The sequence below is a fragment of the Schistocerca americana genome, chromosome 6 (assembly GCF_021461395.2).
Source record: "Schistocerca americana isolate TAMUIC-IGC-003095 chromosome 6, iqSchAmer2.1, whole genome shotgun sequence".
Lineage (NCBI taxonomy): Eukaryota > Metazoa > Arthropoda > Insecta > Orthoptera > Acrididae > Schistocerca > Schistocerca americana.
The window spans coordinates 434,760,548-434,785,534 of record NC_060124.1 but is presented as its reverse complement, the minus strand read 5'-3'; the positions used below and the strand labels follow the sequence as shown (position 1 = coordinate 434,785,534).

At 39.8% G+C, this 24,987-nt stretch overlaps 1 protein-coding gene across 4 annotated transcripts in view; it reads left to right on the top strand.

Annotated features, from left to right (window-relative positions):
• LOC124619424 (testis-expressed protein 2) overlaps positions 1-24,987 on the top strand; it is a 323,669-nt gene that overhangs the window by 196,478 nt on the left and 102,204 nt on the right. For all 4 annotated transcript variants that reach the window (XM_047145793.1, XM_047145794.1, XM_047145797.1 and 1 more), the window contains exon 8: positions 12,302-12,665. In XM_047145793.1, the coding sequence (XP_047001749.1) occupies positions 12,302-12,665 (364 nt within the window). The remainder of the gene's footprint in view (positions 1-12,301; positions 12,666-24,987) is intronic.

Below are 24,987 nucleotides of genomic sequence, written 5' to 3'. Positions count from 1 at the left end.
AAGGAAATATACCAAAGATCTCACTGATGCCTTCACAGATCGTACCACACAGGACTGGAGTTAATTCTGGAATTAATTCTTCCCCATGGTTTTGAATATCTCTCTCCATGCCCTGAAATGAGTAATGTCCTACCCATTATCCTTCCCACCCATCCCAAGTGGTAATCTGCCTCCCAGCAAACCTACATAATATCCTTGTCCATCCTTACACAACCTCTGCTCTAAACCGCTTGCCTCATGGCTCATATCCTTGTAATAGACCTACATACAAAACTTGTCCCATACATCCTCCCACTACACCTACTCCAGTCCAATCACAAACATCACCTATCCTGTCAAAGGCAGGGCTGCCTGTGAAACCAGTCATGTGATCTACAAGCTAAGCTGGAACCACTGTGCTTCATTCTAGGTAGGTATGACAACCAAAAAGCTGTCTGTCTGCATGAATGGCCACCAACAAACAGTGGCCAAGAAACAGATGGACCACTCCATTGCTGAGCATGCTGTGGAGAGTCATGCTGCCATCTGGATCCATTCCCACCAACACCAGCTTTTCTCAATTGCATAGGCGGGAACTCTCCCTGCAATATATCCTACGTTCCTGTAACCTTCCTTGGTCTCAACCTTCATTAGTCATTGCCCTTACCCATCTAGCCCTTTCCCTGTGCCTATTTCAGTACTATACAGCCCTCTATTCCACTAGTGCACCCTCAGTCCTTTTGTTTCTGTCATTTACTGCTACACACCCTCCATCCAATATCCCGACTTGACCTAGTTGCCCTACCCCCATTCCGTCTCGTCACTGTACATTCCCACAAGCAGAACTCCCACCTCTACTCTACTACCCCTCGCCATCCCTGCCCAGCCTCCTCCTCATCTCCAGCACCTGGTCACCTGTCCCACCATGCACTGCCGCTCACAATCTGGCTTCAGCTGTCAGAGAATGTGGTCATGCGTGTGAGTTTTGTTTGCTTTCGCATTTGTGTGTGTGGAGGACAGTCTATTTTCAGTGAAGGCCTTCTTAAGCCTGACAGTTTTTTTGTTGTTCCTATCTGTGCCTCAGCATCTCCACTCTGTGGTGAGTAGCAACTGTCCTTTTCATTTTATTATTATATTCCATCCTGCATTTTCCATTGTTTGAAATATACAACCTTACTTTTCTGTATTATGAACTACAATGACAGTCAGTGGTAGCATATCTATACAGTCTATTCACATGGTCATTAGACAATTCACTTGTGTGTAACACTACTTCACAGTCCATTGAATTCATTCCCAACACATTTGTTTATAATAGTTCACCAGTATAAGTTCAGTATTTAGTGGCACTTAGCCTAATTGTCTCTCAAGTCACTATCCACCAAAATAATATAACACACCATTATCCATTGTACAAACATGCCATTATTCACAACAGAAAAGTTAATAAAACACCAGCCATGTGCAGGTTGTAACAAACATTGCTGTAAATTGATGCAAAGATTGCAAAACTATCACCCTTTTCATAACAGTGAACACACTTTTATCGAGATATTAGTTTGATGACAGTACCAAGCAAACTATTAATAAATGTTACCTGAGTGTGAAACAAATATGGATGAACCGCGACCAGAGCAATTAACATGATGTTTACAGAGAGATGTTAAATATCTACTAGCCTGTCCAGGATTCTTTATGCATATGTCTTAATCCAGTTATTACCAGGTGCAGTCAGAAGATTATTGGGTTGGAAGGGCTATTTATAGCTGGTGTAATATTTTTTGTCTCGAGAATTACATTACAGTTTGTAGCAGGGTGAAAATTTAATAATGTAGATGACCTGTTGGTTCCAGCAATGATTTGGTTTAATTAAGTGATAGATAGTCGAAAAATTATAGAAGTTCTCAGTACTATTTGATTAGCGCGCTGTACACCTCCGTGGTGGATTACCTTTTTGCAAGTAAACATGTCATATTGAAAAGTATGTTAAAGTAGTCAACATGAAAGTTTTCTCAGTATGATATCATGTCATACAGGAAAAACTATTTCTGGTGAAACCAATGTTTCGGCACTGGTTACAGTGGCTTTCTTCTGAGTCTGTTGATGCATTTTTACTGTCCAAAGTCTCTTATGTTTTGTCATAACTTCTGTACTGAGCATAACATAAGTCATAATTCTAAAAACATCAATATAATTGGTCTCTTGTTATGGAAGGAATGGGAAACTTTATTGTGGTATGTTGCTGTAGTGGAGGGAGTGGGGATGTGCCATTGCCTATATTGTCTTACAATGCGTACCTTGATTGCTAGTCATCGGTGAATGGGTCATGGACTCTTGTGTTCCTCATGCTGGATAATCTGACACACAACTCCTCCTTTGTGGGGGGGTTATATAAACAAATCCATGACAAAGCCATGGACACCCTCGTGGAACCCTCCTATGCCAACAGAGCCTCCTAAAATCCCAAACCTCTTGTCTGTTTCATGTTCATTGATGATATCATCATGATCTGGACTCACAACCAAGACACCCTATCTTCATTTCTTTATGACCTCAACACCTTCCCTTCCATCCACTTCACCCGATCCTCTTCAACCAAATGTTTGACCTTCCTGGACATTGATCTCCACCTCTCAGATGGCTCCTCCCACACCTCTGCTCCTATCAAACCCACTAACCATCAGCAGTACCTCTGTTTTTGACAGCTGTCCTTTGCCCACGATGCTGAAGGTCTCATGAGGGCCTTCCCAGAGAGGCACAACCCCCAAAAACCTAGTATCCAAACAAATTTGCCATGCCATATCCTCACACACCCCAAATCTTTCCACCGCCCCCAAGAATCAACTAAAAAGGAGTATCCTCCTTATCACCAAATATCACTGTGAACTTCAACAACTAAACTATATCCTTCGCCAGAGCTTTGATTACTTGTCATCATGCTTTGGAGTGAGGAACGTCCTACCACAGATCCTTCTCACCCCTCTTAAATAGCCAATCTACATGATATTGTAGTCCATCCCTATGTCACTCCCATTCCCAACCCTTTGCCAGGATGATCATATCCCTGTGGAAGACGCAGGTGCATCCAGTCTACCCACCCAGCAGTTCCTTCACCAATCACGTCACAGGCTTAACCTATACCTTAAGAGGCCGGGCCACCTGTGGAAGCAGCCATGACATATACCAACTCTGCTGCAATAACAGTACAGATTTTTATATTGGTATGACAACCAGCAAGTTGTCCACCACAATGAATGGCCACTGCCAAACTAGGCAAGAAAAAGTTTGACCACTCGATGGCACAATATGCAATTGGCCACAATGTACTGGACTTCAATGGGAGCCAAGCAACTTGGGCCATCTGGTTCCTTCCCTCCACAACCAGCTTTTCTGAACTTTGCGTATGGAAGCTACCCTTGATCCCAGCCTCTGTTAACCCACAGTCCCCTTGTCCTCCACCCGGCAGTTTAGTCTTGCTCGCTTCTATTACTCCCTCCCAGTTCACAACACCTTCAGTATGTCCCGCTGCCCACCAACTCTGAAGTTCTCTGCATCACATGCCTAGCTTGTGCCCCTGCCACCCTTCTCTCCTGTATTCCTGCCTCCCTCTGAGCCACTAGCTACCCACCTCTAACCTCTCTTCCTGCCTCCTGCCTCCCCCTCTACCCACCCCAACTGGCACAACCCCCATCCCACTCTAGTCCACCTTCTGAACTGCAATCCTGTCCAGTTCACACAATATAGAGGTGCAGGCATGTGCACACGTGTGTGTGTGTGTGTGTGTGTGTGTGTGTGTGTGTGTTAGCTCAAGAAATGATTTATTCTGAAAGCTAGCAAGTTTCCTTTCTTTTTTTGTGTGTCCCTGTCAACTACTCCATGCTTTTGCATTTTGGTGAGTGGTCTCCTTTACTCCTAAAGTATTTACATTCAACCAGAACTTTCTGATTATAAACAGTATGTGTAGTTAGACACAGATGAAATATAGAGAAATAAATTAATTAATTGATGGGGCTAGAATAATAGCTGCTGGAATAGTTGCAGATAACTGTATTTCAGTGTGCCTGCTTTGTTCACTTGCCACAATGAATCACACAAAGCAATTTTTAATACATTTCTATGAAATGCCTCAGGATGTTGCCACAGATTTACAGAGCACTATTTTATTCAGTCATCTAGCTTTGCTAGCTCCAGCAGCCCGTTGCACTTCACAGTTGAAAGCTGGCAACAGTGCTGCCAGATATCAGAGCTTTTCTATCATCCTAAAATGTCTCATTGCTGCATCATAGTAATATGGAAATAGAATTGTTAAAAGCACTGAACATTTTAAAATATATTAACAACTTTTAATATACAACAAACAGTGGCATTGTCCCCCATTTCAACAAAGTCTTTATATGATTTTGGTATGTTAATAAGTGGTTGCGTGCCTCAGCGATACAGATGGCCGTACCGTAGGTGCAACCACAACGGAGGGGTATCTGTTGAGAGGCCAGACAAACATGTGGTTCCTGAAGAGGGGCAGCAGCCTTTTCAGTAGTTGCAGGGACAACAGTCTGGATGATTGACTGATCTGGCCTTGTAACATGAACCAAAACGGCCTTGCTGTGCTGGTACTGCGAACAGCTGAAAGCAAGGGGAAACTACAGCCGCAATTTTTCCCAAGGACATGCAGCTTTACTGTATGATTAAATGATGATGGCGTCCTCTTGGGTAAAATATTCCGGAGGTAAAATAGTCCCCCATTCGGATCTCCGGGCGGGGACTACTCAAGAGGACGTTGTTATCAGGAGAAAGAAAACTGGCGTTCTACGGATCGGAGCGTGGAATGTCAGATCCCTTAATCGGGCAGGTAGGTTAGAAAATTTAAAAAGGGAAATGGATAGGTTAAAGTTAGATATAGTGGGAATTAGTGAAGTTCGGTGGCAGGAGGAACAAGACTTTTGGTCAGATGATTACAGGGTTATAAATACAAAATCAAATAGAGGTAATGCAGGAGTAGGTTTAATAATGAATAAAAAAATAGGAGTGTGGGTTAGCTACTACAAACAGCATAGTGAACGCATTATTGTGGCCAAGATAGACACAAAGCCCATGCCTACTACAGTAGTACAAGTTTATATGCCAACTAGCTCTGCAGATGATGAAGAAATTGATGAAATGTATGACGAGATAAAAGAAATTATTCAGGTAGTGAAGGGAGACGAAAATTTAATACTCATGGGTGACTGGAATTCGTCAGTAGGAAAAGGGAGAGAAGGAAACATAGTAGGTGAATATGGATTGGGGGGAAGAAACGAAAGAGGAAGCCGCCTTGTAGAATTTTGCACAGAGCATAACTTAATCATAGCTAACACTTGGTTCAAGAATCATAAAAGAAGGTTGTATACCTGGAAGAATCCTGGAGATACTAAAAGGTATCAGATAGATTATACAATGGTAAGACAGAGATTTAGGAACCAGGTTTTAAATTGTAAGACATTTCTAGGGGCAGATATGGATTCTGACCACAATCTCTTGGTTATGAACTGCAGATTGAAACTGAAGAAACTGCAAGAAGGTGGGAATTTAAGGAGATGGGACCTGGATAAACTGAAAGAATGAGAGGTTGTAGAGAGTTTCAGGGAGAGCATAAGGGAACAATTGACAGGAATGGGGGAAATAAATACAGTAGAAGAAGAATGGGTAGCTCTGAGGGATGAAGTAGTGGAAGCACCAGACGATCAAGTAGGTAAAAAGACGAGGGCTAATAGAAATCCTTGGGTAACAGAAGAAATATTGAATTCAATTGATGAAAGGAGAAAATATAAAAATGCAGTAAATGAAGCAGGCAAAAAGGAATACAAACGTCTCAAAAATGAGATCGACAGGAAGTGCAAAATGGCTAAGCAGGAATGGCTAGAGGACAAATGTAAGGATGTAGAGGCTTGTCTCACTAGGGGTAAGATAGATACTGCCTACAGGAAAATTAAAGAGACCTTTGGAGAAAAGAGAGCCACTTGTATGAATATCAAGAGCTCAGATGGAAACCCAGTTCTAAGCAAAGAGGGAAAGTAGAAAGGTGGAGGGAGTATATAGAGGGTCTATACAAGGGCGATGTACTTGAGGACAATATTATGGAAATGGAAGAGGATGTTGATGAAGATGAAATGGGAGATACGATACTGCGTGAAGAGTTTGACAGAGCACTGAAAGACCTGAGTCGAAACAAGGCCCCGGGAGTAGACAACATTCCATTAGAACTACTGACGGCCTTGGGAGAGCCAGTCCTGACAAAACTCTACCATCTGGTGAGCAAGATGTATGAGACAGGTGAAATACCCTCAGACTTCAAGAAGAATATAATAATTCCAATCCCAAAGAAAGCAGGTGTTGACAGATGTGAAAATTACCGAACTATCAGTTTAATAAGTCACAGCTGCAAAATACTAACGTGCATTCTTTACAGACGAATGGAAAAACTGGTAGAAGCGGACCTCGGGGAAGATCAGTTTGGATTCCGTAGAAATGTTGAAACACGTGAGGCAATACTAACCTTACGACTTATCTTAGAAGAAAGATTAAGAAAAGGCAAACCTACGTTTCTAGCATTTGTAGACTTAGAGAAAGCTTTTGGCAATGTTGACTGGAATACTCTCTTTAACATTCTAAAGGTGGCAGGGGTAAAATACAGGGAGCGAAAGGCTATTTACAATTTGTACAGAAACCAGATGGCAGTTATAAGAGTCGAGGGGCATGAAAGGGAAGCAGTGGTTGGGAAAGGAGTGAGACAGGGTTGTGGCCTCTCCCCGATGTTATTCAATCTGTATATTGAGCAAGCAGTAAAGGAAACAAAAGAAAAATTTGGAGTAGGTATTAAAATTCATGGAGAAGAATTAAAAACTTTGAGGTTCGCCGATGACATTGTAATTCTGTCAGAGACTGCAAAGGACTTGGAAGAGCAGTTGAACGGAGTGGACAGTGTCTTGAAAGGAGGATATAAGATGAACATCAACAAAAGCAAAACGAGGATAATGGAATGTAGTCAAATTAAATCGGGTGATGCTGAGGGACTTAGATTAGGAAATGAGACACTTAAAGTAGTAAAGGAGTTTTGCTATTTAGGGAGTAAAATAACTGATGATGGTCGAAGTAGAGAGGATATAAAATGTAGACTGGCAATGGCAAGGAAATCGTTTCTGATGAAGAGAAATTTGTTAACATCGAGTATAGATTTAAGTGTCAGGAAGTCGTTTCTGAAAGTATTTGTATAGAGTGTAGCCATGTATGGAAGTGAAACATGGACAATAAATAGTTTGGACAAGAAGAGAATAGAAGCTTTCAAAATGTGGTGCTACAGAAGAATGCTGAAGATAAGGTGGGTAGATCACATAACTAATGAGGAGGTATTGAATAGGATTGGGGAGAAGAGAAGTTTGTGGCACAACTTGACTAGAAGAAGGGATCGGTTGGTAGGACATGTTTTGAGGCATCGAGGGATCAAAAATTTAGCATTGGAGGGCAGCGTGGAGGGTAAAAATTGTAGAGGTAGACCAAGAGATGAATACACTAAGCAGATTCAGAAGGATGTAGGTTGCAGTAGGTACTGGGAGATGAAGAAGCTTGCACAGGATAGAGTAGCATGGAGAGCTGCATCAAACCAGTCTCAGGACTGAAGACCACAACAACAACAACAATAAGTGGTTTGTAGGTTTGCTAAAACTTCCTATTTAAAAATAATAGATGTGGTGCAACAAGGCTGCTGGCATTTTCAGGACCAGTCCTGTTCTCAGTCCTGTCAGATTCCGTCCTTGCTACAGACATCTGCACACTATAACTACAGACATCTGTGCCCTGTAACGTTGCTTTCCCACGTACGGAATGACTCTTTAATAATTGTCTCTGACCCATGATGCATTTTCAGATTCGTGGTGGGGATGGTCTTTGAGAGATTAATGTTCATCATTCCATTGTATTATGGTCATTAGCCTATTAAGAAGCCCAGAAATATTTTATAATTGACCATTTTTAAATAGAAATACATTCTGTATACAACTTCTTTTTAAGTCCTAATTTTTATAACATTTAAAATGAGAGCAATGGATTTAGTGTAGTATACACAGGCAATTCAAAGGAAAGAGGCTCCCTTGACTCTTTAAGTTGTTGTTTTTTGGTCCTGTCATCAGAATTTGTATTTCAAATGATTATCTATGTAGTATTCAGTGTGGAATTGGACACAACACAGAAAAAACAATTGCAGGTAAAGTAACATTCTGCATTACATCTACATACATACATACATACACCACAAGCCACTGTAAGTTGCATGGCTTAGAGCACCTCATACTACTACTGATAATTTCCTTTCCTGTTCAACTCACAAATAGAACAAGGGAAAACAACTGTCTATATGCCTCCATATGAGCCCTAATTTCTCTTATTATTACCATTATGGACCTTAGACGAAATGTATGTTGGCAGCAGTAGAATTGTTCTGCAGTCAGCTTCAAATGCTGGTTCTCTCAATTTTCTGAGTAGTGTTCTGCGAAAAGAATGTCTTCTTCCCTCCAGGGATTTATGCTTGGATTCACAAAGAATTTCTGTAATACTTGTGTTTTGATTGAACCTACTGATAACAAATCTAATAGCCCACATATGAAGTAGCTTTGATATCATCCGTAAACCCGACCCTATCATCAGTACTTAAGAATAGGCCACACTAGTGTTGTATATGCAGCCTCCTTTATAGATGAACCAAATTTTCCCAAACTTCTCACAATAAACTGAAGTTGACCGTTCACCTTTCCTACTACTGTCCTTAAGTGCCCTTTCATTTCAAATCACTTTGCACCGTTATGCCTTAGATATTTAATTGACATGACTGTTTCAAGCAGTACACTATTAATGGTGTATTTGAACATTACAGGATTATATTTCTTACTTATCCACATCAGCTTACAGTTTTATACATTTAGAACAAGTTGCCATTCATCACACCAACTAGAGATTTCGTCGAGGTCACCTTGTATCCTCCTACAGTCACCCAATAATGACTTCTTCCCATACACCACAGTATCATCCACAAATAGTCACAGACTTATATATATATACCTAAAAACAAAGATGATGTGACTTACGAAACGAAAGCGCTGGCACGTCGATAGACACACAAACAAACAGAAAACATACACATAAAATTCAAGCTTTCGCAACAAACTGTTGCCTCATCAGGAAAGAGGGAAGGAGAGGGAAAGACGAAAGGATGTGGGTTTTAAGGGAGAGGGTAAGGAGTCATTCCAATCCCGGGAGCGGAAAGGCTTACCTTAGGGGGAAAAAGGACGGGTATACACTCGCGCGCACACACACACACATATCCATCCACACATATACAGACACAAGCAGATATATATATATATATATATATATATATATATATATATATAAAAATAGAAGGAGACATTCCACGTGGGAAAAATTATATATAAAAACAAAGATGAGGTGACTTACCGAACGAAAGCGCTGGCAGGTCGATAGACACACAAACATACACACAAAATTCAAGCTTTCGCAACAAACTGTTGCCTCATCAGGAAAGAGGGAAGGAGAGGGGAAGACGAAAGGAAGTGGGTTTGGTCTTTAAACATGTCTGCTAGTGTCTGTATGTGTGGATGGATATGTGCGTGTGTGCGAGTGTATACCTGTCCTTTTTTCCCCCTAAGGTAAGTCTTTCCGCTCCCGGGATTGGAATGACTCCTTACCCTCTCCCTTAAAACCCACTTCCTTTCGTCTTCCCCTCTCTTTCCTGATGAGGCAACAGTTTGTTGCGAAAGCTTGAATTTTGTGTGTATGTTTGTGTTTGTTGTGTGTCTATCGACCTGCCAGCGCTTTCGTTCTGTAAGTCACCTCATCTTTGTTTTAATAGAGGGAAACATTCCACGTAGGAAATATATCTAAAAACAAAGATGATGTGACTTAACAAATGAAAGTGCTGGCAGGTCGACAGACACACAAACAAACACAAACATACACACAAAATTCAAGCTTTCGCAACAAACTGTTGCCTCATCAGGAAAGAGGGAAGGAGAGGGAAAGACGAAAGGATGTGGGTTTTAAGGGAGAGGGTAAGGAGTCATTCCAATCCCGGGAGCGGAAAGACTTACCTTAGGGGGAAAAAAGGACGGGTATACACTCGCGCACACACACACACACATATCCATCCACACATATACAGACCTGGCGAAAAAGTGTAGGTTAAGTTGATCCTGTGGTGAACTTGGGTTGGTAGACAGCGATGTGCATAAGGTTAGGTGGTTGTGTTGCCGCTAAAACACGTTAAAGGACGCAGAAATTTGGGAAAATTTCGAAAAAACGTGTAAATGTATTAAAAGGAGTGGTGTTGTGGTGAAAGATTACGAAAATGGGGCTAACAATTGTAAATAATGACGTTAAAACCTGTGGGGAGCGGCTAAAAATGATCAGTGATGTGCGAAAAACGGAAGTGGAAATAAAGTAAAAGTTATTAGAACTAGCTGAAATGGTTGTTTAATACGTGAAAGCAGCTGTTATTGAACTAGAAACGGTGGATTTTATAGCAGCGGTATTGTTGAAAGCGCAAAATAATTTTTTTTTTTGGTATGGGTTGGAAGTGGGTTACGTATTATAGAGTATATATAGGCGGGATAAAATTGTATTACGGTAAAAAGGGGAAGGTGAATACAAAGTGAGACTACTGGTAAAAACAGAAAGAGAAAATAAGACGACAGGAAAGATTTCGAGATGCAGCAGCGACAATAACAAACGTAATTGTTGGGTTCAAATTAATGATATGGTTATAATAGAGGGAAACATTCCACGTAGGAAATATATATCTAAAAACAAAGATGATGTGACTTACCAAATGAAAGTGCTGGCAGGTCGACAGACACACAAACAAACACAAACATACACACAAAATTCAAGCTTTCGCAACAAACTGTTGCCTCATCAGGAAAGAGGGAAGGAGAGGGAAAGACGAAAGGATGTGGGTTTTAAGGGAGAGGGTAAGGAGTCATTCCAATCCCGGGAGCGGAAAGACTTACCTTAGGGGGAAAAAAGGACGGGTATACACTCGCACACACACACATATCCATCCACACATTGGTCTGTATATGTGTGGATGGATATGTGTGTGTGTGCGCGAGTGTATACCCGTCCTTTTTTCCCCCTAAGGTAAGTCTTTCCGCTCCCGGGATTGGAATGACTCCTTACCCTCTCCCTTAAAACCCACATCCTTTTGTCTTTCCCTCTCCTTCCCTCTTTCCTGATGAGGCAACAGTTTGTTGCGAAAGCTTGAATTTTGTGTGTATGTTTGTGTTTATAGACACACACAGAATAATAGCAGTCCTCTCATACTTTCCTGGGGCACTCCAGACGATAACCTTGTCTTTGATGAACACTCACTGTCGAGGACAATACACTGGGTTCTATTACTTAAGAAGTCTTTGAGCCTCGCTCATACCTGGGAACCTATGCCATATGTTTGTACCTTCATTAACTGTCTGCAGTGGAGCACTTTGTCAAACACTTAACAGTGGAGTAAGAAATTTTATCTCCTTGTTGGTGGTGATTGAAGCTCACAGGTCACCGTATATTACATTTTATTGGTGGATAATTTTAATGTTAGCCAGGAAGCAGATATAATGTCATAGAGTTTTAGTTGTTTCTGTACTGAATTACTATGTGGTTTTGGTGAGTTATCTTTATATATAGGTGTGCTTGTGTGTGGGAGGAGGGGGCAGCCATGCGTGCATGCACGCACACATACACCCTCGCATATCTTGGGGAATTTTATGTGACACACACACACGCACACACGACATCCAACCCTAGGCCGTTATGATGTAGGTGACTGATGGCTCCCCCCCCCCCCCCCCTCTCTCCCGCCGCCCACCCACCAACCACTCTGCGCCCCTCCCTCCACTTTCCCTCTTTCTCCCTCTCTCTGTCTCTTTGTCCCCACACGATTCGTCTATAGGTGAGTGATTGCCTCTTCTTATTGCCATCCACTATGACAATTTTTTTTGTTGATGAAGATTGGTAGATTGGCAACAGGTTACCCTCCTTATTGTGGTACACAACATTGAATAATAATATTCTTTCAGTAAAACCACATTAGACAAAAAGATACGCAGTGTATTTAAATTGTGCTTGCTAATGTTGTCAGAACCTTACGAAGGCATTTTAAGTGAGTCAGTATGTAATTTTCTGTGTTTTTATCTTAATAATATTTAGACATAAAGATATCCATGGAATGTGCATTATATTTATTTATTGTTCATTTTTAATCTATTTTTATTTTTTGTGTTAGGTTCAGACGATTTGCTGGTGCTGCAATATTTGCGTCTAGTCCTGTTAATCATGAAGAGGAACCAGCTGTTGTAACAGCAACACAACCTCCTCCTTCACCTCCTCCACCTCCACCAACACCGAAAGTAGCAACTGGACAATCATCAAGTGATGCTGAAGTTACAGCACTTTTGAGTCAAGCTGCATCATCTGCCTTTAAATCAGAGGGACAATTATCAACAATTCCGTCAACTGCGTCTATAACTCCACAAACTTTGGATCAACTCAATTTTAGTGATTATACTCGCTTCATGTCACAGTTTGACTTGGAGTTGTGTGAACCTGGAAGCAGCCGTTCCATTGGACTGCAACAAAGTCTATCAACTGTGAGTCTAAGTTCTCATTTTATATAAGATTTAGGTGCAATCAATAAGATCACAAATAACCACAGAAAGGAAGGAGTTAATAAGAAAACATACTAAATAAGATGAAGTTCTTCAAAACTATAGCTGGAATGTGATGAAAATATTTTCATAAGATGACATAAAAATGCATTGTTAGCACCATAAGTCTGTTTTTATAGTTCCTCTTTTTTAACATTGTTTCAGTTTTGTTTAATACTATCTATTTTATGGGCTTTAAAAACATAATACATAGTTCAAAAACTATCAGGAAAATTTTCAACTTGAATACACTGTGGTGCAACACACAACATTTAACTGTCTTTTAGACTAAAATAATTTCAACTTTTAATTCTTACAGTGTCATTTTATTGTCACCTGTTGTCACATTTAAGGGAAGGTACATAGACTTCAGTATTACCTGTACTTCATACAGACAACTTGTCTTGACCATTCCTAATTTTTCAAAAATGGTCTGGGTAGGGGTCAGAGGTGTACTTATGTGTTTTGTGCTGCCTTGCTGTCAATGGTCATTGTGGCATGTGATGGGAACGAAAGGGAATGTGGCAGTTGCTGGTTCTACACAGTCAATGAGAGAGCAGTGGGCAGATGATATATTTGGTAGCAAGAGGCATTGTAACATTCTCACGTCAGTATAAAGGTGAAATCCAATATGTATTTGTATAAAAAACAGCTATGTTGTCAGGTCTCATGATAATTACAACCTCAGAAATTGCAACATATTTGGAAGAGACCGCCAAAAATTTTTGACAGCAAAGATATGAATTTCACAACTGTGTTATTAGAATAATGATTAAAAATGGTGATACCAGAGACAACAGAGTTAGTAAGTGAAAAACATAGAAAAGAAAATGGCCTGCAAAACAATCTAAACAATTTATTTTTGTTAATTTTTTTTATTGTAATATAAAAATGCAGACAGTAAAAAAAAAGTGGCATAAATTTAGAATAGGTATAACGTTAACTTTTTAGGCAGATATTTTCCGCCAGTAAAACAGTTTGTAATTTTGATCCATCAGAATATGTTAAAAATAAATTTTTCTCAAGAAGCCCCTTAAAAAGGAGGGGGGGTCAACTTATAATCAAGTTCATCTTATATTTGGGTAAATACAGTAGTCATTAGCATCCTACTTCAGAAATGAACATACTTCTTTTAATTTGAATGCATTGGAAGTTGAGAAATTGTGAAAAGATTTTAAACTTATCGTGCATTGTGTTCTGGATAGGTATGTCCCATGTAAGCATATTAAATGCAGAAAATACTCCAGTTTAATGATAGTATTTGGAAAATTCTGAGGAAACTGAGATTAGTGCATTCTTGTTCAAAAAAGGGTGCATAAATGCTGACAGGTAAAGGTTTGAAGAAATTTGTGCATGTATAATGAGAGCTATGTGAAACCAACATAAAAACTTCAACTATCATAGGTTACAGAAAGATCCTTCCAAAAAACTTAGATAATTCTGGTCCTAAGTAAAATCACTGAATCAATAATCTTAAGTCTCACATTTAAAAAAAAATCTTACACATAAGAAGATAATAATTCCATGTAGTTATCTGATGGCTGCACAAGTTCTCCAACGGGTGAGGTAGAAATAAGCAATCCTGGTGCCAAAAAGCAACTGACCAATTGAAAACAAATAAGGACAAGACCCTGACAGAGCTACGGTACAGTTCAGCTTCACAGAGAGTATTATGTGACACTGACCCCATTTTTAGCTTGGATTCAATGTCACTCGCACAATGAACAATCCCAAATAACAGGGAAAAAATGAAGATTACACTGCTATATAAGGAGGAGAAAAGAATGGGTATTGAAAATTATGAACCAGTAACCTTAACTCTGGTCTGCTGCAGAATCCTAGAGCATATTCTAAGCTTGAGTGTAATGTGTTTCCTAGAGAGAGAGAGAATCTCCCGTCCATTTATTTTTATTTAATGTATGGCTACATCACTAAAAATTAATATTTGCTGTTATCTCAAATTACAAACTAATATCCAGAGCATGAATTTGATCTATTGATCCCTCTGTCATCACCAGAGACTCTATTGGATTGCAAGGGAAAGCCCTTAGAGGACATACCTGGACTACATGGTGAAAATCGTGCTTTTCAGCACAGCAGTCACAACTTGGAGAAGTTATTTTCTTACTCTTATGAGAGAAGTGGCACACCTGTCAGTACAGGTACTTACTTATTCTGTTAAGAACTGACCAGATCTGGTGTGGCAGTTCAAAGCCAAGTGATTTGGTTTATATGTATGGGCCCTTTAACGTGTTCCATCATAGCATTAATCTGCCATGAGTGTCTCCAGCTGTCTTAGTATTAAAGCCATTGTCAGCTAACATCTTTGTACTTTCCAGGGGTGGGTAATGGAAGCAAAGCCCTCTTTTATCGATTGATAGAAAGCGTGCATGAACAGGTAGATGAGAATTTTTCTTTGCACTTCCCTTTTGCAGAGACAGAGGTGTTATGTGGCAGAATATTGGTAGCCAGAAAGTGGGTGTAGGTTACAAGACGTGTGGTACAGTTGAGCTGTGTGTCAACAAGCCTTGTATGAGTGCTATTGAAGCTGCAAAACAACAGGGTAAACCAATCCAAGAGCAGAAGTACAGAGTGTTGAAACAGGGGATCGCCATGTCATACATCAGAGTTACTGGAAATGTTATATCAAGTTTTGATTTTGGGAGATCTTCTTAATGAATATTGTTTGTAACTGAGCACTACATAAAGTGTGACACCTAGATAATTTGGCTTATGTTACATCTGAGTAGCCTTACTTCAAAGTAGACCATAAGCTCTTTGATGGCCAACTTATTTTTTAGGTGAAACTGTGACACTGCTGTCTCAGTGACACTTGGCTACAAATCCCATTTGCGAAAATATTCACCAATAATTAATAAAAATCATTAGTCGGTCTAACTCGGTAACTTCAAGATATCTTTGCTTCTTTTCAGTGCCCAGTCATCAGCATACCTAAACTTTGTTCGATGTGGCTTTCAGGCATATTTGATATGTAAAAACTAAACAGGAGAGGGGCCAGGACATATCCTTGTGGCAGCCAGATGTTTAGCTTCATCTGGGAACTCATCTTGTTGCCCATTAGTACCTGGAAACATCAGTTACTAAGCATTTCAATGATGCGCTTACCAATTTTTAGGCTTGGGATGACTTGTTGAAGCATTAGTATGATACCCTATCTCACTGATGCAGATCTCACACTGTTTCCAAATAAATTAAAAACTGGTGGAGATGACTTTTTCATAAAATTGATGAGTCAAACTCCTGTTGTGAATGCCATTTTCCCCTTTTTCTTCAGACATTGTAAGAGCTGTTGCACCTGAGCCATGTGTTATATAATCCGCTTTGCTTTCTAGGGGTTCAGATGAAAACAGTTACCAGTTCGTTTCCTCTATTTGGAAAGTAAAGAAAGAATATTTTCACAGACCTTTTGTGATCATGTTATTCTACAACCTACTCCCTTCCATACGTATCTTTTATTACAACCATCAGCCATTTTTTGTGTTTCTTATTTTTTGTCTTCTTTCTGTGAACTGCATGTTGTCAAAATTTGTATGGTCTGTTGTTTGTTGGTAGTGAGAGAGTCACAGTTCACATGGCAGTGACTTCAAAATATCACGAAGCCATAAAACGCACATACACTATCTATAATCATTTCATTGAGCAAGGGCTTTATATTTCTGGATCAGTAGAAATCACAAGAGTTTTTGATGTACATTGGCTGTCAAACAATAGCACTGTAGTTCTTTTTAGTTTTATATTCTTGTTGAGAATTGCTACATAATTTGTAACAAAAAGTACCATTACTGACTGAATGTATCAATAAGATGTTTTTTGTAATCTTCACTTTTTAACTTCTGCTTTCATATGTGCTCTGTATGAATCATGAAGTGTGATATTCTGATACTGCAGCAATATGGACGGACACTCAAAGAGCATGTGCAATAGTATTTGTGCAGCAGATAGTTCACCTTGCAGCAGCCACAATCCCAGCAGACACGAAAGATGTCTCACAGCCACAGAAAATAAATGATTATCACAGGGGATGATCAGCTATTTGTATCTTGTCTTTCAAGGCTCTGTACACTGATCCTCACCTATAACAATTAACTCACTTGCTGGACCTGGACATTGAAGTGGAACTGTTATTTTGTGTGTTGTGTTCAAGATGACTGTGGCTTTGTTCATTTTGATTTTAGCTTATGTTACTTCCAGTCACAAAGTTTGCTCCTTACTAAGTTCTCAGCCATAGACATAGTGTTGATCTCAGTTCCACATGCTACCTGGTTCATGGCAGTGATCTGCCTTATTTGTGTTGGACTAAAGCACAAAACAAATCATTGGTTTTTTGTCTTACTGGTTGAAAAATGTGGAGCCTGTATCACTTCTCTCTCAATGGGAATCTTATGTGGTGGACAGAACTAGCCTAGTGTCCCATTTTACTGCTCGTATATTCTTCAGTGTTGATGTGTGTTTTATTTATTTTCTAAACTTTCTGAGGACATTTTTAGATTTTATTTATGTTCTCTTTTTGTGAATTATTTTACTTGAAGTACTTTACTTCACTTCAAAAAATGGAAAATGACAATATTATGAAAGGGGTAGTTGCTACTCACCATATAGCAGAGATGCTGAGTTGCAGATAGGCACAACAACAAACAAACAGTCAGAAAGTAAGCTTTGGGCCAACAAGTCGTTCGTCTCTCTCTCTCTCTCTCTCTCTCTCTCTCTCTCTCTCTCTCACACACACACACACACACACACACACACACACACACACACACACACACATGACCACAGTCTTTGGCTGCTGATGCCAGACTGCAAGCAGCAGCACATGATGGGAGATGGAGGATAACATAAAAGGAGAGAAGTAAAAAGATTGTGGGTGTGTTGGTGGAGTAGAGGGCTGTGTAGTGCTGGGAATGGGAACAGGGAAGGGGCTAGATGGGTAAGGACAATGACTAATGAAGGTTGAGACCAGGATGGTTACAGGAACTTAGGACATACTGGATGTAGAGTCTCTTCATTTCTTTTATCTTTCATACTCACAATATGGTTTTTTTGTATCTTTCCTCTATCCCCACTTTCAGTCTTACAAAACTTTGAGGGAGAAGTAGTTCGTGATCTTATAATAGAATGGCAGCAGATATAAAAATGAAAAAAAGGGTACAAAACGAGTACTTTTCCGAACCTGAGAGCCATGAGTCTGGTAAAATGGGGGGAAAGAGTTATCAGTTCTAAGAATTAAATAGCAAAATCATGTAGGACAATAAGGCAAGAGGAGACAAAGCTAGACAGAGTGACATGAATCCACTAAGAAATATCAATGAGAGACAAGATTTGAAAAGTATTTGAACATGAAAATGGTGCTGGACCATCAGAAATGACCATTTCTTTTATGCGCTCTTCCAGCAGTCCTTCATGCATTTCTTTCATTGCTTACCTTTTTGTGTGGCTCACAAACTGAGATTGGTCATACAAAGTAATATTTGCAATATCTGCTTTCATCATACTTAACTGAGATATTATATGAACGCATGGTGTCTGTTCTTTTGGACATTGTGGCTCCTGCAGCGATGTCAGACTAGGATTCGGGGATTCAAGCCTGGGATCTTCTTATTACTTATTCTTTCGGGCATCGGACTTCCTTACATTTTTGTTGAAGCTGCAGGCGGCGGAGGACTCTGGGGACGCTGACGCTTGTTGTAATCATGAAAATCCTCTTCTTGTAATTTTCCTCTTCACTTAAATCAATAAATAAAATGCTTGATATGGTACTTGTAACATTATATCAGTTACTCCACATATAATACATCGAGATCACAATACTTCATCTTTAAAATCGCACATCCTCATCGTCCTTCTACATATGAGAGTTAGTTTGTGTCTGTCTCAGAACAAAAAAACTGTACAACCCATTGAATGAGAAAATGTTTTTGTTTGTCTGTGCCTTACCGCACATTCATAATTAACGTCTTTGTCAACCCTCTGGTTACTTGGTGTTTCAATTTTTTTTTTTTTTTTTTTTTTTTTTTTAGTAAATCTTAATTTTACGGCATCCTGGGGGTCTTTCATCATATACTTATACAAGCTCAGTAGGCAAAGAACCCACCACCTCAGTGCAGATGCACAATTCCATTCGAACTCCTGCGGGAATCTCAAGGTAGTGAACATGGAGGACATGGATGGGAACTGCAGATAGGTGTCACTAGGTGGGAATCTGGGTCAGCTGGAAGGCATACTGAAGTAGTCAATGCAATTGCGATAAACATTGGGTCCACATGGCGTGCTGCTTAACACAAGCATGAAATCCTGGGTTTGAATCTCAGTCCGACATACATTTTCATTCCTGCTGATTCCGCATAAAGTCTCAATGCAACTAACATCAACAGTTCTTTCCTTTTCCTTCCTTTCTCCCCCCTCCAACCTCAATTTAAATAACTGAGATATATTTCTTACTGTTTCTGTTCTGTCTGTTGGTGTAACAAGTTGGTTGAACACTCTAGAACACATCAAACCGTATAGAATGATCAAAATAATTCAGTATAAAGCATACATTAATTTTTACACTGTAGTCACTGTGCGATCCCTCTCTCTCTTTATTCTATTAGTACTGGTTATCAGTATTCACTAGCTTTTGGACAAGCAATAGTTCTTCTTTCAATGATAAACATTGAAGACAAATAGTAGTGCTCTGGAATACAAGCACAGGAAGGCAGTTTAGGAAATATGCCCTACTCTCATTAAATAACTCTGCTACTCAGGAGTTAAAAATATGTTTCTTAAAAAGTATGGTAATCCTTGTGTTAATATAACTGTACAGGTGTCTGTATATTGCATCCTCCTGTTTTGCATCCAGCGTGGTTACCCATTTGTCATAAGTTCTTTTCGTGTTTGGTGCTTCCAGATGTGAATGATGTGGGGCTGCTTCATCATCCTCATCTTTCTTTTGTTCCTTGTCTTTTCCAATCCTCTGCACTGTAAGCTTATGAGTGTTAAGTGCAGCTATTGCTCTGACCACCACATTTAAAATTGGACCCCTACTATTGCACTTCATTTAGAGTGCAAAAATTTGCAGCCTTATCTATGAATTGAATTCCCAGCCCAACTGCCAATTTCTTTGAAGCTGGAAAACATATTCCTAGATGTTCTATTTAACACACTACTACTAAAGCAATGCTACACCAAAACAATAGCTCACAGCAGCTAACAAACACAGAATGCTGCAAAACTTGAAAACCCTACTTCACAGTGAGACAATGGGAGCTTAGCAAGCTACTCTTGCTTGACACCACATGCTATTGTTTACTGACGGTGTGACAACAGAGCGAGATGTCCCTGCCACCTGTTGGTGGTGCAGGAGATGAAGCTGTTTCATTGTTGATGTTACCTAGACAACATGTTATTTTAATTGCGCTGCAACATTAACAGGGAAACGTTATAATTGATGTGACTTTTCAGACTTTCCCAATGGATCTGTTCCAGATACTCTTCTTGGGTTTGCTGTCGGATAATATTGTGCAGATCTCACAATATTTCATTGATATGGCTGTTTGGTATCTTCATTTGCTGGTAGCTTACACATGACGGGAACTTCACATTATGTCCATAAAATTACTGTCGCTGTATTTGAAGATCTTTTGGAACCTCTCAGCTGTATCCTGAGATTGGGTACCAGGGCGTTAGCTGTCTGGTCCAAACACCAAGGTAAAGTTTGCCAAATCTAAAAATATACTGGTTTCGAGGCCCAACTGCAAGAAGAGAATGCACCACTTTGGTGTACTGTGTTTAATTTCACAGATAGGATCTTAGATGATGCAGTGGTTTCGGTGATTGAGAAAGCTCCAATCCCAGATGTGATAGCTGGGATAGCGCAGGAAATTTTGAAACTTCCTCGTGAGTTTGCAGAAGCAATTAGAAAGGACACCTGCCAAATTTTAACCTGAGCCCCACCAAGAAAGTTTAATATCAGTTCACCAGAAAGGAAGGCTCTGTAAGATTTGAAAACAGAGAAAGACCTCATTATTTTTCATGTCAACAAGCAGAATGCCTGAGTCCTTTTCTTACGAGCTGAATACAACGGAACGGTAGAGCCACTGCTCGATGATCCTGCTTATTGCAATCTAAGAGAGAATTGGACTGGGAAGATTCAGAGAGAAACATTAAATCTATTTAAGAAGAGTTCTACTCTGACTAAAGTCATTAAGGGCCTGTGCGAGCAGGCTGCAGTTCCCCCCAGACTGTATGACCTACTGGAGGTACATAAGGATGGCTCTGCTTTTTGCCCTGTAGTGAGCAATATTAGAGCCTCTACCTATATCCTCTCTAGACATCTTACTTCACTGTTGGGACTTCTTGTTGGCAAATGTGACTATCATATCTGGAATTCAGAGGACTTCATAGGATGACTGAAGGCGCTTAAGTTACAACTGTCAGATCTTTTGATTAGATTTGATGTAGTATCTTTATTTATAAAAGTACCTCTGCAGGGCTCTTTAGAGCTTATCTGCAATAAATTTGGAAGACTCTGAGGAAAAAGCACTGCATTTAGCATACCTTCAACCCCCCTGCTTCTGGCAGTATGCAGAAGATACATTTGTGCTGTGGTCCCCTAGAATAGACACATTACCAATGTTTCCCCTGCATTTGAAACGATTCCATCCAAATATACAATTCACCATGGAGATGGAATAAAATGGTACCTTACGGTATCATGGTTATAAGAAAAGACAGCAGTATGCTGGAACATAGTGACTGCAGCAAACCAACACAAAGACGCAAGCTGTTATCGTCCAGCACAGTGCGGTAGTGTCTTACGCTCTTTGATATGTAGAGCAGATGTAGTGTCGGATACTGACAGTCTGCCTTGTGAACTACAACACCTGAGAACGGTGTTCAAACAGAACAGCTATTCTGATTGGCAAATACACCATGCATTCCATTTCAGGCAAGTTACACATTCCATTCCAAACAAGTTCAAAGCAGGGTTGTAAATAAAGGTGCAGAGGCACCATTTGCTATGGTGTTCTTGCTGTATTTTGGCAGCATGTCTTGAGCAATAGAAAGAATCCTCAAGAGACACAATGTCAAGTTTGTTTTTCGGCCAGCAGCAAAATTGAGGATTTATTTATGCTTGATCAAAGACAATCTTGGCTTTAGGAAACATGGCTTATACAAGATCCCATGCCAATGTGTTAAATCTTATACTGAGCAGACCTGCTGAACCATGCAAGACATTGTGTTGAACACCATCATACATGGGTGGGTGTAACAAGATGACTGAAGTTTCACGTTCAGTGTCTTATTTCTGGGACTGTGTTTTTAAGGAGGCCATACATATCCTCACGGCAGACAATCTTATCAACACAGATAGTTAAAAACCTGCATCTTATCAACATAGATACAGGTTTTCAACTATCTGTGTTGATAATTGTCTGCCGTGAGGATATGTGTGGCCTCCTTAAAAACACAATCCTAGAAAGAAGACACTGAATGTAAGACTTCAATCTTCATGACTGACTCAGCACTCAGCTGAGGCTTCATTCAGGTTTTAACCACAGGAGCATCTGGCAGCAGAGTCATTGCCCACATGCATGGAAGGACTGTGTGTGGCTCCCACCAGGGTGCATTATAAGCACTGTTTTCCTCCAGTGGTGAACATTTCCCCACTATACATATTGCCTGCTCCTGGACTGAGAAATTTTGAAGCCGCTGCATGCCTATCATCAGTCACACGTTGTAGCAGTCATCAGTCATGCGTTGTAGCAGTGACAACAATAGCTACCACTACCTGAAGGTGTCCAACATTGTATCTATGAAACATTATGAGATTTGCACAATATGATCCAGTGACAAAGCTGAGAATTATTACAAGCTTGGTGCTACAACATCGACCACGGAGTTCCTCTTCTGACTTCCGTCTCTTAGCTCCACTCGTCTTGTGGCTTTTTGTAGTAATATTAAGCTGTGGTGTTGGAAGATTCTCTCCTGGCCATACGGTGTCTTGTAACACTAAGATTTGTTATACACTTTTTCTGCTTGTAATAAATATTTTTCTGTTGCAAACCAAATTTTGTGTGAAATCTTTTGCATTGCATTACAACTACTAATGAACTTTTAAAATGGCACCAGACGTACACTAATTTAACATGTTGTCTTCTTCTTTTCTTTATAATAATAAAAAGTAATATGAAATATTCCAAACATATGTGTTAATATGTTTTGTCTTTTCTTTACTTGGCTTTTGTGCATTGTGTGCACTCGCTTTTAAATTTTCCTGCTGCAGTACAAGGATAAATCAAATATAAACCAGATTTTATTTAAAAAATATTTTTTCAAAAATAAAAGACAAATATAATTTATGTTTCTTTATAGTTTTCTGTTTCAGCAATACTTTTTCCCACTTGACGGAGGATTTCTTATTCCAGTATTGTGGAATGTAGCTCATTGTGTCATGAGCCAATTGCGCACAAATCTGTCCATGGTCTTGTCATCTTCAAATTGTTGCCCTCCTAAGGATTTTTTAAGTGTGCCAAACAAAAATCACAGGACGATAGGTCTGGGCTGTAGGGAGTGTAGTCAAGTTGAATCCAGTGCATTTCTTGCAGTATGGGGCTTGGTGTTGTTGTGAAAGAGGATGACTTTTGAATCATTTGGTTGTGTCTGTTATGGTGACATACAGCTCTCACCTCATTCTAGAGTTCGCGCTTGTAAACAACATTGATTGTGCATTGCTAATGCAAAGAATCAATGAGCAAAATGTCTTATCTGGTCAAAGAAAACTGTGAAAGAACCTTGTCACCTGACAGTTGAGTCCTGATTTTTCCTGAGGCTGTCTCCCCTTTCCTCTCCCACTCCACACTGGCTTGCTTGCTTGAGAATGTAGTTGCGGATCCCCATTTTTTCACAGGCGATGATCTGACTCAAAAATGCATCACCTTCTTTTTTGGCAGATCTTGCTGTAAGCCTCTGACAGACTCCCAAAGGTCTCTACTTCTGATTTGCAGTCGAAAGTTGGGAACCCACCTGGGTCATACTGTATTGTGCAATACATCATTTGTGATGTGCTTGATAGCTCCCATAACTTATTCTGATCTGTTCTGCAAATTCAGGTATAATCTCCCATCAGTTGTCTTCATGGATGTCTTGAGCCACACGAATGTCTTTGTCCACAATGCTGGTCCGAGGACAGCATCGCGTTCCTGATTTTCCACTCATTCTTGTCTATCATTGAACCATTTATGCCAGGCACACATGGGTGCTTGACAGTGTGTTTCTCCTGAACTGTGCAGTCAATTTCCAAAAAAATTCCTCAGCAGCCTGAATTTCTTCACCAATAAGAAATTTTATAATAAAGCATTGCGCAATGTAAAGGTGCACCTGTTGCTCCGACATTGTGAACACTACTGTTATATTGGTTGGAGTGAGGAATTTCTGGCCCTCCGCACTCCTGCCCCCTCCCTCTCCTCCTCCCCCTCCCAGAAGCATATAAGCATATTAAAACCATGGTCCTGTCAACCATAGATGCTCAAGAACAAAAATCCTGTTTATATTTGATTTACTCTCGTAGCTTGGATCCAAGGCCTTACTTAGCTTTCTTGAGTAATCCCAGAATCTCTCACTTTTTTTTTATTTCTCTATGTGAACCTCTAATTCCAGAAGTTGCCAGTATGCCTCTTTTGTTTGTGTCTGTCTGCTGCCATTGGTAGACTTTTTTTTTTGTATTCTCTTGATTGTAATTTCATTTTGAAAACACTTTCTATATTGATAGCAAAATTTTATGGCAATTCAAGTAATCTTTTTTGTTTCATTGGCAAGATCTTCCTCACTATTGCTCAGAAGAAAATATTTCCCCACAGAAAAACACTTTTACAGTTCCTGTGAGATTCATCTGATTATGTTTTGTTTAAGCTGTGAATGTTGATTAAATGTTTATACAAATCATGAGACCTTATTTTGGAGTTGACATCCGTTTTTTAACTGAGTACACTGATGTTCTTTAACATGTGGTCACTTGTAATGAGAAATTGGTCTTTCTCATTGATAGTTTCACTGCTATGTGCTCTATATTTATTTTGTTGCATGTTACATTTGTCTATTGTTATTTATTGCCTGATTTAGAGCTTTCTGCTTTTTCTTCTTTGGCAACTGCTACAAATATTTTTGATGAATCCTAGAGTTAATCATTTTGTGGGTTGTTGCAGTCGTGTTCATTTATATCACTGTGAGTTCTTTTGGGATTATGTTTTTTCAAATGAAATCTTTG